This window comes from Lepisosteus platostomus, chromosome 6 (assembly GCF_059453375.1).
Source record: "Lepisosteus platostomus isolate fLepPlt1 chromosome 6, fLepPlt1.hap1, whole genome shotgun sequence".
Lineage (NCBI taxonomy): Eukaryota > Metazoa > Chordata > Actinopteri > Semionotiformes > Lepisosteidae > Lepisosteus > Lepisosteus platostomus.
The window spans coordinates 8,565,200-8,581,188 of record NC_142616.1 but is presented as its reverse complement, the minus strand read 5'-3'; the positions used below and the strand labels follow the sequence as shown (position 1 = coordinate 8,581,188).

The 15,989-nt window shown below is 38.7% G+C and overlaps 1 protein-coding gene across 20 annotated transcripts in view; it reads right to left on the bottom strand.

The window, feature by feature from the left end:
* The window catches only part of LOC148660025 (uncharacterized), a 34,785-nt gene that overhangs the window by 3,794 nt on the left and 15,002 nt on the right, over positions 1 to 15,989 (bottom strand). For 18 of the 20 annotated variants that reach the window (XM_088637577.1, XM_088637580.1, XM_088637589.1 and 15 more), the window contains 13 exons: positions 14,158 to 14,226; positions 13,572 to 13,691; positions 12,785 to 12,898; positions 11,411 to 11,479; positions 10,755 to 10,883; positions 10,063 to 10,107; positions 9,923 to 9,982; positions 9,668 to 9,712; positions 9,257 to 9,349; positions 7,814 to 7,864; positions 6,408 to 6,458; positions 2,846 to 2,872; positions 1,769 to 1,804 (listed from right to left, as the gene is read on the bottom strand). In XM_088637577.1, the coding sequence (XP_088493703.1) occupies positions 1,769 to 1,804; positions 2,846 to 2,872; positions 6,408 to 6,458; positions 7,814 to 7,864; positions 9,257 to 9,349; positions 9,668 to 9,712; positions 9,923 to 9,982; positions 10,063 to 10,107; positions 10,755 to 10,883; positions 11,411 to 11,479; positions 12,785 to 12,898; positions 13,572 to 13,691; positions 14,158 to 14,226 (909 nt within the window). Of the gene's footprint in view, positions 1 to 1,768; positions 1,805 to 2,845; positions 2,873 to 6,407; positions 6,459 to 7,002; positions 7,517 to 7,751; positions 7,865 to 9,256; positions 9,350 to 9,667; positions 9,713 to 9,922; positions 9,983 to 10,062; positions 10,108 to 10,754; positions 10,884 to 11,410; positions 11,480 to 12,784; positions 12,899 to 13,571; positions 13,692 to 14,157; positions 14,227 to 15,989 lie in introns of those variants that run through there. The other 2 variants (XM_088637581.1, XM_088637592.1) reach the window with 2 other exon arrangements.

Genomic DNA, 15,989 nt, shown 5'->3' with positions numbered 1-15,989 from the left:
CAGTCTGAGAACGTGAAGTGTTTGGAGTATAGAAGTAGTGGAAAGTTCAAGGAGATGAACCAAATGAATAGAGAGGATTAGAAGGAAACGAGTCTGTCGTTGAGAGAAGAGGGAAGGTGTGATCCTAGTTTCAGGATAATTTTGGTTTCAAATGTCTTTCTGTAAAAGGAGTTTTGATATCAATCTCTGAAAATGCAGATGAAGAGATCAGCAAGATTGTGGCTGTTAGAAATGAAATGGGGAACTAAGGGTTTGGAGACATCTTTGATCCTGACAGCTATGACAGTGGAGGACCAATTCTGAAAGACATATAAGAGTCTGGGTTGGTGGATCAAGCACTGTGCATTTGTCCAGGGTGTGCTTGAGGGCTATAAGACCATCATTGTGGAGAAAAATGATGTATAAGGATGAGATGTCCAAAAGTGATAAAAAACAAATTAAACATTCTGTGCCCTGAAAATGGAAATTGTTAAAAGACTTGGAGAGCACGGTCAGTGTCCTTAATATACTGTATGAAGGAAGCCCTTCAACCAGTGGTCTCATAAGGCTGTCGAGAAATAAATCACTAGTCTCGCCAACCAGGTTACACTCATTTTCCTTTATGCCAGCATCACACTACGTAAATTTCCCTACGATTTTCAGTCGTAGCCATATATATGTAATACCTTCAGTTGTGTAGTGTGACACCCCCAGAGATCCTTAACAGCCCCTACAACTCTTTGCGACCCACTACGACAAAATCAAACTGGTCTCATTTTCTCGTAGAGAGTCGTAAGTCGTAGGATTGGGCAGTGAGCCAGATGTGTAATAATATTACACGTTATAGCGCAATACTAATTTGTTTACAATATTTGTTTTAAAGGTGTTTTATCTTTTTAACTTGTATTTTTGTAAATTTGTTCTATATTTATAAAGAAGAATTATATTTTTGAAGATTATTTGTGGAAAACAATGCCTGTGTTACATTTTTCAAGATGTTTACGTGCTTGGTCTTCGTGTTGGTTGGCTGCCAAAATGAGGCGGCCTCGCGGTACTTTTGCGGCGCAATATGAGATTTGGACCCGTGATGAAAAGTCGTGAGGGAATTGTGTAGTCACCCCCTGCGATTCCTAGTCCTATAATTTGACACCCTCTAGTACAGAAAAGGCAGCGAGATTCAGCAACTGCAGTCGTTAAATTTGACGTGCTGTCTGACTAGAAGTCATGTCGAGTCCTGTAGTGTGATTCCAGCTTTAGTTACTATTAGCTAAGTAATCTTAGGATCCCATCCACCCACTTCGTCAAGCATGCCAAGGTGATTTAAAACAATATGACAGGGAATCTGTTACCAGACTCCCAAAACCTCTGTGTAACACAACATTTTCTGTTGTCCGCATTAAAAGCACTTAATTTCAAACAATATAATCTTGTTTTCACTGCTGGTTTTGAAGGGGTCTGCTGGATTGACCTTTCAGAATTTTTGTTTGTTGGGTCAAGTCTCCTCATACGTGTGTTCTGTTACAAATTGGAAGAAAAAAAAACGACATTCTCTCAGCATCCTGGATCAGCCCAGCTACAGTACTAGGACAGCAGCCCCTACTCTGCTGGAAACTGTTTCACCGCACCTGATGAACCCTAGCTGTATATCAATTATATATTAATTAATATGGAAAATGTAATTAAATGCATGAGTGCTTTTTCACAACAGAATGCACAAACGCCAATGAATCTGAGCTGAACATTTCAGTTTATAAAATGAAAAAAAAAACTATTACAAAAGAGACATTACCTTCCAAATGTTTTATCTGAAACAAACCTGGAAAACCTGGAAAATATAAAGTCATCTTGTTAGTTAATATATTCTATTGTTTATTATTAACATTACGTCATCATTCGTATCATTTCAATTAGCTAGAATCAGTGATGGAATGAGATACTAGTGAGATACGATCAATTGTCTACTATGATACTGTCCATTTCAAAATGAATGATCTCTTCTCGGGTTATGTGATTTTAAGGAATGGTATTCCTAGGCCATTCATGATGGCATATAAGTTGCGAGGCACCAGATGTATATATGTAGAAGAAACATATACACATTCATCTGGAAGTTTGTCATGTTTCCTCAAGTGTATATATATGAGGTGCCGTTTAGGCCATTATTCAAACTTTACCTTTCGTACACACACAGATTGCTCTCACACTCTCCATTTTACCTCTCACACACACACACACACACAAAATGCTCTTACATTCACTAGTTTTACCTCACACATACACACAAAACGCGCTCACATTCACTAGTTTTACCTCTAAGGTTTTATTACTTAAAGCTATGGCTTGGCACAGTGCTTGATGCGGTTGAGGTTGCTTTTTTCCTCCATCTTGTAGAGCAGTAGAAAATGAGAAAGCTTGTTGATAAATTCTCAGCCCTGTGCCATTTAGACGGACTGCCTACATTGGGCCAAAATTTGCATTTTGTGTGAATGTGAGAGGTAAAACTAGTGAATGTGAGAGCGTTTTGTGTGTATGTGAGAGGTAAAACTATTTGAATCATTATTTGAACTGTAGATGGGCTAGAGAATTTCAGTTTTTCTTAGAGTGTGAGGAGACTTGATCCAAATAATGAAAACTATTTGGCTCAAGTCTCCTCATACTATCTGTTCCAAACTAAGAAAAAAATGAAATTCTCTAGCCCATCTACAGTACTGAGACAGAAGAGCTTACTTTGGTGGAAACTATTTCACTCCACCTGATAAACCTTGTTTTATATCACTTATATATTAAATTATACTGGAAATTAATGTCCAAACAACATTTGGATTTGAGTGTGACATCTCAGTTTAAAAAAAGAGAGAGAAATTACCTTCAAAACGTTGTATCTGATGGAAACCTGGAAAATATAAACTCATGAGTTAGTTAATATGTTCTATTGTTTATTAACAATATTAACGTTTTCATTTGAATCATTAAGATTAGCTAGAATCAATCAGATTCTAATAAGCATAATAATTTGATTACTATAACACTGGACATTTCAAAATGAATGATTAGGCAAGGAACTGTTCTCAGGATAGATGATTTTAAAGAATAGTGTTCCTACATTAGTCCTTATTAGTCAGTTCATGATGGAATATAAGTTGTGAGACACGAAACATACAGTATATACCTGTAAGGAACAAACATCATTCTCTGCATGTGTGCATGTATGTGGCTATAGGTATTACTGCACATAAACTATACATTAAACCAAATAAAAGCTTTTTATCTGAAGCCCTCTGAGAAAGAAATATAAAGTTCTCAAATTTCCAGAAATGTAGGTATAATGTATAAACAAACATATCTGTGTTTTCCCGAATTCACTACTCTAATGCTCTACTCTCTGGGGTATCTAAATCTACATTGAAAAAACTAAGGTATGTCCAAAATTCAGCAGCCAGAATCCTGACCAGGTCCAGTGCAAGTGTTCACATTACTCCTATCCTGGACCTTGCACTGGCTTCCTGTCAAATTCCATGTGGACTTTAAAAGGACAACCAATGAGATCAGATCAAGAGAGAACAGAAAAAAAGAATAGACAGAGAAAGAGAGGAGACAGAACATAAAGCATGTGCCAGGTGAGAGGTTCTTTTCTGAGAAAAAAACCTTTCTGAGGAAAGACCTGAATGAAACTATTTTTTTTAACCTTGCTAAGTGAGCCTGCTATTCTGTAGGTTTTGGGGAATTTTGATTTCCTAAAGTAAAGAATCTCTCTGAGTGCATTTTAGAATAATGACCTTTTTAGGATATGTTCCCATTTATTTTGTGACATCTGAGTTGGCAGAGAGAATGGTTTAACTGCAGGTTATATTCTATTTAGTTTATTACACAAATTCTCTTTTCTTTGGCCTCTGTAGGCATTATTGAAAAGTCAAGTACTTGGTAGCAGTTTGGGGGTTTTCTGGGTAGTCTAGACATTGTCACGCCCTCATCCAACCAGATTCCCACACGGAAGCGCTCTCATGCTAATTACACTCCAGCCCTGAGCACTTCTTCCAAACGACTGTCAATCCCTGTTCCCTGTCAATCAACCAACCACGACACCACCTGTCAGCGCACCTTCCTCCTCTCACAATATTTAAACCCTCTAAAACCCTCTGTTCTTCGTTTGGTATTGGTCGCCCCTTCAGAGCTCCTACCTTGCTGTCCTTTCCAAATCTTCTACGCGCTTTTGGATAAGAACTACGGACCTCGCCCTTGACCATGTTTCTCGCCTAGCCCTCTCTTGCATTGGAAGCTTCTGGGTCTTTTCCCTTTGTCTCCTGACCACTGAGGTACCACACTGGGTTCATCTGTCTATCGTCTGCTGATCATTCGTGACAGACATACAGTAGGTCTCTGAAATGCCTTGTCTGTAAACTTGTAAACAGAGAAACTTGTGTGCTGTATGTTTATGTTGTATGTAGTGTGTGTCACTATCTTTGTTAATAAATATGTGTTTATCCAGGTGTGCCTCCAATGCTGTGCCAGAGAACAAACAATTCACTTGCCTCTAAACTATACCAACCGCTCGGGTATATTCTTGGCAGAAATCTTTACAAGCAGTTATTTCCTGATTTTCTCCATTTTCGTAACCCCTCATTTGTTTCAATAAGTATGTATGACTAAAGGTATTATTCACCTTGTGTTCTTTAGATATTTTAGTATACCTCAATTTAGATCATTTAATATAATACATACATTATACTCATAGCTTCAAAAATACAAACCTGGCATTAAGGAAGGAAAGTGTAGTTCCTGCAGTCTAATTAAGTCACTAGTTGTGTGTTGTGTATTCTGATAGACTTCAGCTGTCCTTTTAGATATGTGTTCTTTTTACATCTTAGTTTCCAGATTGAACACATAGTGAATCTTTTCACTTATTTAATAAAATGCAATATCAAGATGTTGTATAAACATACGAATACTTTTTAAATACATTCCAAATCATATTTCTAATCGTGAAAAAAGCATCTGTAAAGATTGCCTCCCAAAGACCAACCCCTAGCAAGCCGGGAGCAGATTATTATTATTGCTCAAGTAAATAAAATGGAGAAATAAATGGCTGGATAATGGAAAATGGACAGGAAAGGGCTGGAAAAGTACAACAAGAGCATTTAAAACATGTGTGGACATAAAGAACCTAAAATCACCGATTTCATGAAGAGGTGGAAAATATAAGTAATGGATATTTCAGACTGTAGGCAAAAATGATCTGGTATAAAATACATTTCTTCAGATTATGTTCTCATATGGAGTGGTATGAACACTAATCTCTCATCCTAGCGTTAATCCCGCATCAGCAGGTCCGCTTGTCGGCACGCCTGTCTCCATTTGGTGGTTTGAACCAAATCTTTGAGCTGACGTTGCCATTAACTGCGACCGAGAAGACTCCAACCGGCGCGTCGCTCCGCCTGCCGTCGGAGTGGGAGGGGAGGAGAACAAAGTAATGTAGCCAATTCATAAAGGGGGATTATTAGGAGGCATGGGAAATTTTTCCAGGACGCTGGGGTACACCCCTACTCTTTTCGAGAGACGCCCTAGGATTTTTAATGACCACAGAGAGTCAGGACCTCGGTTTTACATCTCATCCGAAAGATGGCACCTGTTTTACGGTATAGTGTCCCCGTCACTATACTGGGGCATTAGGACCCACATGGACTGCAGGGTGAGTGCTCCCTACTGGCCCCACTAACACCTCTTCTAGCAGCAACCTTAGTTTTTCCCAGGAGGTCTCCCATCCAGGTACTGACCAGGCTCACACCTGTTAAAGGGTTAACTGATTATCTTTCTGTACAAAGACATCTTGTGATACAAGACATCTCATGCTTAGGCACCTTTGAGTTATGGTAGGGATGGGAGTTAATTGATATGAACTTTCAAGTGCAAGATAAAGACCCCCCCCTAACTAAGAAAAGATAAAACCGACCATTCAAAGTGGTCAAGGTCTTGGGAATGTCCAAACACAGGTGCCCCCCCCATTACCATGGTAACAATTTGCGTCAGAAGCAGCTGAAGTTTGCTCTATAAACTGGAAGTTTTGTACCTATATTTCGAACAATACTTTGGTCTTATTGTTCCTTGCATGTAATAAACTCAGTTGTTTAAACTTCATCTCAGGTTCTAGAACTTATTTGGCTGTTACTGCAGTATCTAGTCATCTATTATTCCCTTCCATGATGAAGTCTAACCAAACAGACAGTGCGCCAGTGTACCATTTGTTGGTCGGGTTGATATGCTGGTGTTGGCAAGAAACGAAAGAGTAGAAAATAGAAACTCAAATAGAAACCATGGACACGTAAAAGCATAAAGCATGAGGCCAAGTAACCGACTTCTATACAAAATGAAAAGAATACATTCTGCAAACTCTCCTAGTAAAGCCACTAAACTGTAAATATTTCAATACTTACAGAGCTCCTCTTGCTTTTCTGTCAAATTTTCTATGACAAGGTTTGCTCTGCCTGCACATAGACATTTACAGTCAATAACACGATATAACAGGGGCTTTAAATAACTAAAAAAGGAAGAGTTATTTAGTTATTGTTGAATGACAAAATTCATCACAATGTGAGCGATGTCAAACAGAAACAGGTGGAATGTGCATAAACCTCTTTGTGTTTCAAAACAAGGATTGTGAAAATGTTTCATTTACTCTTCCAGACCACTAAATATATGTATATACTGTAGTCTCTATATACTGTATGTGACTATGTGAATATGTCTGTAAGTCTAGCATGTTATCTGTATTCTCAGAGGCTATTCAGGGGAAACAAGCTGACAGGAGAAAGATGAAATTGTCCTCTTCTGTGAGAGAAATCATCTGAGCTGGAGACAGAGAATGACTCTTGGGGAGACCTCGAGGAAGACAATGTATGGGGACAACACAGACACACTGCGCACATTGTGCTGACTGCTGCTTTTTTCAAGCCAACCAGTGAGGTAAGAGAACTCTGATGAGAGAAATCTCCATTAATAGAAGATCACCATTGTTGCAGATTATGGGGATATTTCCTGCTCAGTAAGTCAATGCAGAAGTGTTGTTTTTCTGAGTGGACAATACAAGACGTGACAGTGCTGGGAATACAATGGTGTGCCTTCAAAAAAACAATCTAGATAAAACCAGAACTTTTTCCTGTATGTTTTTTTCTCCTAACCTCCTTTTCCTCAAATGGTACATATACAGTATGGGTCAAACATGCAAATCAATAGGAGACAACAGTAACTGGACAACACTGATTCTTAACATTCGTGCTGTAACTTTTGCAAATGCACAGTGTTCATCTGTAACGCTATTTGTAATATGGGCTTTATGTAATGTTTGAATGCTGGGAAACTACAATCAGTTCACAAAGAGACCATGTTGCTAAATGACCACTGTTTGAAAGTCCATTGAGTGATCGAGCAATAAAGACTTGACTGTACATAGCTGTTCCTGTCGAGATTAACAGAACACTACACCCTCCTGAGTGAGATGATGAGTGCTTAACTAAAAAAAAAACAATTATATTTGCTCTTATGCCTGTAAAACTACACTATTAAATGCAAAGGAACAAGTAATAGGTTTATTCCATGCTGAAAAAAAGAAGAAAGAGAACACAATGTTTCGGCCGTGGAGCCTTCTTCAGGTGTGACACCTGACACCTGAAGAAGGCTCCATGGCCGAAACGTTGTGTTCTCTTTCTTCTTTTTTTCAGCATGGAATAAACCTATAACTTGTTCCTTTGCAGCCTACGCATGCTGATGCAGCTACCCACCTGAACTACTACACTATTAAATGATAACATACTTCAAAGACAGAAAATAGAGCAGTACTTACTGATCTCATCACGCAGCTCTTTATTCCATTGTTCAAGCGCCGCTATTTTCTCTACAAATAAAGATAACAGTAGATAACCACAGAGCAAAGGTCCCAATAATGCAGTAGCATATCTACAAGATAAGATCACTTTATTAGCCATATACAATTTCTTGCATTAGAAATGTCTTTTCAGAGACAGGGAGAGAGAAGCTGGGGGTCAGAGCACGGGGTCAGTCACTTATACAGCACCCCTGGAGCAGCTGGGGTTAAGGGTCTTGCTGAGGGGCCCAACTGAGTAGGATTCCTCTACTGGCCACAGGATTTGAACCGGCAATGTTCCAGCCACAGGCACAGAGCCTTACCACAGTGCCATGCCTTCACCCCAGTCTGTGTGAAGCTGAAGGAACCTTTGGCTTCTTCTGAGTTAACAATGAAGTCCTCACTTTAGACTTTAATGAAGTCTTGAAGAATTGTTTTTTTGTTTTGGACACTGAGGGCCAGACAAGGACAACTGAATGGAGAAGTAATTCATGTATCCCACACTCAGGTTTAGCAACATGAAGGGAACAGGGGTCTTGGTTTATTGCCAGGGCTGACCTGAACTAACTGCCAGACTCTCTGACCTTGTTTATGCCTTATTAACCAACAAACTCTTACTGACCTATCATAGAAACGCACTTCTCAGTATGAAACATTTTGCTCATCTTCAAGAATAAAAGCCTGTTGTTCTGTTTGAAAAATCGAGTGAGAGACAAGCTTAACCTCTTAAGTTTGTCTATCCTCCTTTCTTTATTTCAATAAAAAATAGATTACTAAATAAAAAAATATGTTTACTCAGAATCAAATGTGTGTGTTTTTTTTTTGTGGGGTCTAACAAAGCAAAATGCTGAGGGCCTGAATACACTGTACAGACGGAGCTTTTATGCACAATCTCGGAAGTGCAAGATTAGAATTTGACCATCACACAAAATTCTGTTCACTAACACCATTTGTTGTTTTGCAGAATTTATATTGGGCACATTTAGAATATTATGCAATACACAGATACACGTGTGAAGGACCAAAAGAGATTAAGATTGAGCCATTCTGCCCCTATATCTCCTCGCAGTGGAGGCAGGATAGTGATGCCACATTCCTTCCTGACTTATCGTTCAGTATTATATAAGACAGGGCCAACTTATTACCCCAGTGCAGAGGCCAGTGGATGGAGGAAAGACTGTAATGCTCCTCTTACTGTTAGACAGCTCTAGACATCACTCTTTCACATCTGGCCAGAGAATATTTTTAACTGTATGTTGAAGGACGAATGGTGCTTCTGGGTGATGTTGCCCACGACAGTACCATTCCAGCAGCAAAACTATTGTTCTGTACAGATCTAGTCTGGGACTCATCAGCCTCTTGTTGAAATTCCGTGTCAGGACGTCTGTGCCTCTCAAGATTGTGAATACATACAGAACTTACTTTTTTGCTCAGTGTTGTCTACTTCATCCATGTTGTGCCTTTTGTGCCTCTTAGGTGTTGTTTGAAACTCTTGGCCCTTTTGGTCTTTTTTGGCTGGAAATATGTAGACAGCAGTAGTTAATGATGATATTGAAGTGAAGTGTATTATTAATACCAGTGTCATTCAATTGAATCCTCTGGCTCATTCAGTTCTCCTTGACTGACAGAAGAATACAGACAGCAGTAGTTGTTGTATCCTGGCATTAGAACCACTGTCCGTCCAGACATACAAACTCACCATCTGTTTTCAGAGCTAGGCCTGTTTCACCCATTTGGTGTGTTTGGTACTCTTTTCCTAAATGTGAACATAACCACTGAATGTGAATTTGAAGTGATGTAAAGTGTATTATTAACACACAGTACTGTACCTACCAGTGTCATTCACTTGAACCTTTTGGCCCATTTGTTTTTTCTTGACTGAAAGAAAGAATATAGACAGAAGTAGTTAATATTGAGGTAGTGTGAAGGACTTGTAATTTATCTCAGATCAATATTATCGTAGCTACGTATTGGCAGAGCAATACCAACAACAAAACTAATGTTCTGCACGGATCTTGATTGGGAATCAACAGCATCTTGTTGTATCCTGGCATTAGAACCACTGTCCCTCTCCAGATATGAACTCACCATCTGTTTTCAGAGTTAGGTCTGTTTCATCCACTTGGTGGTGTGTTTGGTGCTCGTTCCCTAAATGTGAACATAAACACTGAATGTGAATTTGGAGTGAAGTAAAGTGTATTATTAATAACACACAGTACTGTACCTACCAGTGTCATTCACTTCAGTCTTTTGGCCCATTTGGTTTTCCTTGACTGAAAGTGAATACAGACAGCAGTAGTTAATGTCGAGTCATGTGTAAAGCTTCTGTTGTATCTAATAGAAATGGCTTTGTCCAGTGACGCTGAACAAATTTAATAGGATTTGCAATTTAAGGATAGTAATGGACATTTGAACAAAGGGATACAAGAAAAATAAGTTCACTTGGTTTACACTTTTCATGTTAGATGCTAAAAAAAAGGAGGATGCAAATGGGGGATGCAAACAACAACCTAGTGTTATGTACAGTACGTTTAATGGTTATTTGTATAGTCTGTAACTTTCCTAGTGTTAGTAGCAGCGACACGTGGATGAAAGAGTCAGTCTACACATCCAATGCACCATCAGAAAGACTGCCATACCTGTTGAGGGAACCCAGAGCCTACTCTGTCATGGCAACCCTAGGCTAATCATATCCATGGCAACCCAAGGCCTATCCTGTCCATGGTGAGCCACAGCCTGTGCTATCTAGGATAATCCAAGGTCTATGCCAGAATCATAAGGTGCAAAACAAACAAACAAACATAAAGACTTTACATGTAAATTCACTACTATAATTTACTATAATCACCTGGCTAAACAACACAGTTAAGGCACGTTTCTCAGATGAACAATATTGTGATTATCAAGGTCATAAATATACCTCGTTGTGTCTTTCCTAAACAGCACAGGCAAACCAAAAGGGAAGAAACTGCGGTAAAGACAAGGCTCACTGCAAATCCCATTCCAGCTGGCAGTAACCAGGAGGGCACACCTTCTCCAGACTGAATACCTGGACAATTAAAAGGAACAGAAATGAGCTGAGTAAAACAGTCCTGGGGTCAATAATATGTCAATCATTACATCCTGTACTGTGACTGAGGCCCTCATTCTGATTAAAACATCAAAGTTCAACCACAACCCCATGATGATATTATAACATTAAAGAGTGCATCATTAAAGAAAATTGTTTTTCAGAAAACATGTACTCATAATGTTTATTGACTAACTTTACTTAGGGATTTACTTCTGTTTACCTTTTCTTTTGTGTTCTATTATGTATTTTTGTTGACAACAGAACTAGGTACTACTACATTAAAATTCTGAGCACAGATTGCCAGGCAGCACTTAGTAAGGTGTGTTTGCTGCTTATGTTGGATTTAGGAAATAATGACATAATAGAAAAGTAGTATGTGTCATTCCCACAGTGGCACTTGGTTAACAAAGAAGGTTCCTGTTACAATCTTGTGAATCCATTTCTCTGTGTTTCGTTTTTATCACTAAAATGAGCCTATGAACAAGCCAGGCAGAACTTCTTACCTCTGAAATTTTCAAAATAATCTGTCAAACTTTTCAACTGCCAGTATGCTGCAATACTTTCTGGCAAGCCTGAAAAAAGAGCATAACATCCATCATGTAATGAACTCTTTTGAAGCAAAAGGTATCCAGTGATTTATGGCCTCATACTGCAGGATCATACAATTCAGTAATTCAGTCAAACTGGAATTGACCAGCCACCAACACGTCTGACCAGAGCCACAAGGTGGCAGAATTGAGGAAATTCCTGTATTCTCAATTAATCAAATGAGAAAAAGGCGTGCAGCTCTGAAAACACTATAAATCAAGCTTGGATCAGGTTGATAATGTGGAAGCCGGAACAGTGAAAGTGAGGAAGGTGATATGAGAACTGTGGTGCAGTAAGAATCTGTGAAAGAGAAGTGTGGAGTGTGAATTTGGACAGTTAAGGACTGTGGACTGCTAAAGAAGAGTGAATATTGGATTAAGGACTGTGGTTGCTAATGATTTATTTTCAGAACTGTGAACAACATTCCATCACCTCAGGCTAACAAACCAGGACATACATTTTTAATAAACAGTCTTAATATATTAAGAGGGATCGGTCAATGCTGTTTAAAGAAGGATATCTTTCCCTTATCTAGAACTTATCCCCATAAAATCCTTACTTGGGGAGACTGGTGGCATGCTTGTCTTCTATGCAATTAGTTGTTATTTACCTTGTGTAGAAGAGTGGAAGTGCAAGATTAGAATTTGACCTCCACCTGAGCTTCTGTTCATCAACACCATTAAGTGTAGCAATGGATAGGGCTACTCCAAACATATGTATCATAGAATAACATTGCTGCATATTTCTTGCAATGGTAACGTTTTACAGTCTGGCAATTTTTTCTGGTTTTAGTAGCTTGAAAACCTCATATTCTGTATACGGGTATCTATCCAAAAGCCTATTCTGGGAGCACAGGGAGCATAAAAACAACACACTTTTGTGACGACTGATACAAAACAATTAAGACGAGCGTCTCCCAGATCCTTCTCCCAGAGAACACTGCTGGGCCCCAAAAAGAAGAGTTAACTGACCAGCACCTCCCTGACCTAATCATAGCAGAAAGTGTCAGAGGATTCCCTCCACCACCTCCTGAAGGGGAAATAATAATTGTGAGTGTGCTTGCCCCTTTCAAACAACACAATACATTGCATTGGTCTGACATACATCACAGAATACTCTCCATCAATGGCAGGTACTACTTGTATTTTATTTTTTATGATTATATTTACTTTCTATATTGGTTAAACTTTGTAAACAAATGAGCTCTACAAAATCAAAATTCATCATGGGATTGTACACAATTGTTCATGTATCTTATGGCTCTTTGAATCCTGTGCTGTAAAACATACCTGACAGCTCCTGTGGTAATTTGTCTGTGTAAAACAGACCTCCACCAACTGCAGCAACTGCAGACAGAAATATCAGGCCAAGACACGTGTTCCGCAACATTCGAGACTTCTTTTCTAGAAAAAAGCAACAACCAGTGTTCCAATGAAAAGAGATCTGAACTATCATATATAGGGCTGTACGTACTGGTGTCATTCACCTGAAGCTTTTGGTCAATTGACTGAAAAAGATTACAGAAAGCAGTAACTAATGTGAATATACAGAACGTCTAATATAAATGGCTTTTTGTTCAGTCCCATGGCACTGGACACATTCAAGGAATGTTTCCAACTAACTGAGAGGAAAGACAGTGGAGAATAGAGACTGTACAATACAAAAATGTGTACTGTACCATAAATAAAATGTTTCATCTGCTCTCAGCTTTCCTTTAAAATAACAAAATGTTAAAATGTAGGATACAAAAATGTTCTGGTATTCTAGATATTTCATGTAATGGCAGTTTTTATAATCTGGTAATTATTTTAGTGTTATTACCTTGAATACTTCATTCATTTCAATCGTTCAGTCTCATCCATTGCAACCCTAAGCTATCATATCCATGTAAGCCCAAGGCCTGTCCTGTTCAGGGTAATCCAAGACCCATCCCAGAATCATGAGTTGCAAACAAACATCAGGAGCTTACATGTAAATTCACTGAGTTACTACAATCACCTGGCCAAACAAAGCAGTAAAGGTGTATGTTTCTCAGAGCTTTAATTCAGTTTGAGATCATCAAGATCATACATTTACCTTGTTTTCTTAAGCACAGCCGGTAGACCAAAAGGAAACACACTCCAATAATAAGGCCCACTACAAATCCAACTCCAGCTGGCAGTAACCAGGAGGGAACACCTTCTTCGGGCTGAATATCTGGACAATTGAATCAGAACAGAAATGAGTTGAGTACAACAGCCCTGGAGTCCACAACCATACCAACAGGATTTCATTATAAAATTAAAAAGTGAATTATTAAAGAAAATAGTTTGTTTAGAAAATGTAGATTTATATTTTTATTCACTCACCTATCTGAAGAATTTACTATTCCTTACATTGTCTTTTGCCTTCTCTTATGTTTTTGTTAACAATTGAACACAGCACTTCAATTTTGAGAAGTCATTAAATGGAAGCATTTACATACTTTATCTACTTTGGTGTTTGCTGGTACCTAGTGTTTTTTGTAAATAATGGAATTTTAGAAAACAGAATGTGTATTTCTTGCTGTGGCATTTGGTTAAAAAATGAGATTCCAGTTTCATGAATCTTGTGAATCCAATTCTCTGTGTTTCACTTACTAGGATGAGTCTGTGATGATGCTAGACTGTACAATATTTCTTACCTCTGAAATTTTGCAAATAATCTGTCAATCTTTTCAACTGCAAGTATGCTGCAATATTTTCTGGCAAGCCTGACAAAAAAGAGCATAACATCCATTAGGTTACAAACTATATTGAAGTTAAAGGTATCCAGTGATTTATGGCCTCATACTGCAGGATCATGCAATTCAATAATTCGGTCAAACTTGAATTAAGAAATGAATTGTTGAATGTAAAGGGATAGCATACTTCTAACATTGGTGGTAGCTCTCCTGGCAGAGGAAATAACAGCACTGGCTGAAGATTATGAGGAATGAACCAGGGAGCTGCTGCTAGGGTGAAGTTGGGGTGGAGGGAGGGGTGATTGAAAAGATGTGTGTAGAGATATAGGCAGCCAGGGAGCTTTTACATTTATCTGATAAACTCTTGAATTACCAGAATTAAACTATTCTCATGCAAACCTAAAAAGAGAGAATAATATCCATTATATCTGTTGAAATATCTTCAATTTATTAGTTTGGTCAAATTATAATTGCTATGACACAAGCTGACAAATGTCAAGGAGTAGCGTACTTTGTATTATGATGTTAGCTCTCTTGGCTGAGGAAATGACATGAATTTGCTGAAGATCAGCTCTGTCACAACCCTCCTCAGTTATGAGGAATGAACCAGGGAGGTGCTGTTAGGGTGCAGCTGGGGTGGAGATTTGGTACTTGTAATTGCGATGAAACGAGATAAATATAATTCAGTAGCATACTTTATACTTTGGCATTGCCTGTCTTGACAGAGGAAATGACAGTGCTAGCTGATGATCAGCATTGTCACAAGCCCCTTCATTCATGAGGAATGAACTAGAGAGGCAGCTGCAAGTATGAAATTGAGGTCAAGGGATGGAAACTAGAAAAGATGTGAATAGAGTTGTGTCTGCAGCCAGTGAGCTTTTCTAATACCTTACTGCATGCGTTAGATATATGCCCAGACCCCACCAACACGTCTGACCAGAGCCACAAGGTGGCAGAATTGAGGAAATTCCTGTATTCTCAATTAATCAAATGAGAAAAAGGCGTGCAGCTCTGAAAACACTATAAATCAAGCTCGGATCAGGTTGATAATGTGGAAGCCGATACAGTAAAAGTGAGGAAGGTTATATGAGAACCGTGGTGCAGTAAGAATCTGTGAATGAGAAGTGTGGAGTGTGAATTTGGACAGTTAAGGACTGTGGACTGCTAAAGAAGAGTGAATATTGGATTAAGGACTGTGGTTGCTAATGATTTATTTTCAGAACTGTGAACAACATTCCATCACCTCAGGCTAACAAACCAGGACTTACATTTTTAATAAACAGTCTTAATATATTAAGAGGGATCGGTCAATGCTGTTTAAAGAAGGATATCTTTCCCTTATCTAGAACTTATCCCCATAAAATCCTTACTTGGGGAGACTGGTGGCATGCTTGTCTTCTATGCAATTAGTTGTTATTTACCTTGTATAGAAGAGTGGAAGTGCAAGATTAGAATTTGACCTCCACCTGAGCTTCTGTTCATCAACACCATTAAGTGTAGCAATGGATAGGGCTACTCCAAACATATGTATCATAGAATAACATTGCTGCATATTTCTTGCAATGGTAACGTTTCACAGTCTGGCAATTTTTTCTGGTTTTAGTAGCTTGAAAACCTCATATTCTGTATACGGGTATCTATCCAAAAGCCTATTCTGGGAGCACAGGGAGCATAAAAACAACACACTTTTGTGACGACTGATACAAAACAATTAAGACAAGCGTCTCCCAGATCCTTCTCCCAGAGAACACTGCTGGGCCCCAAAAAGAAGAGTTAACTGACCAGCACCTCCC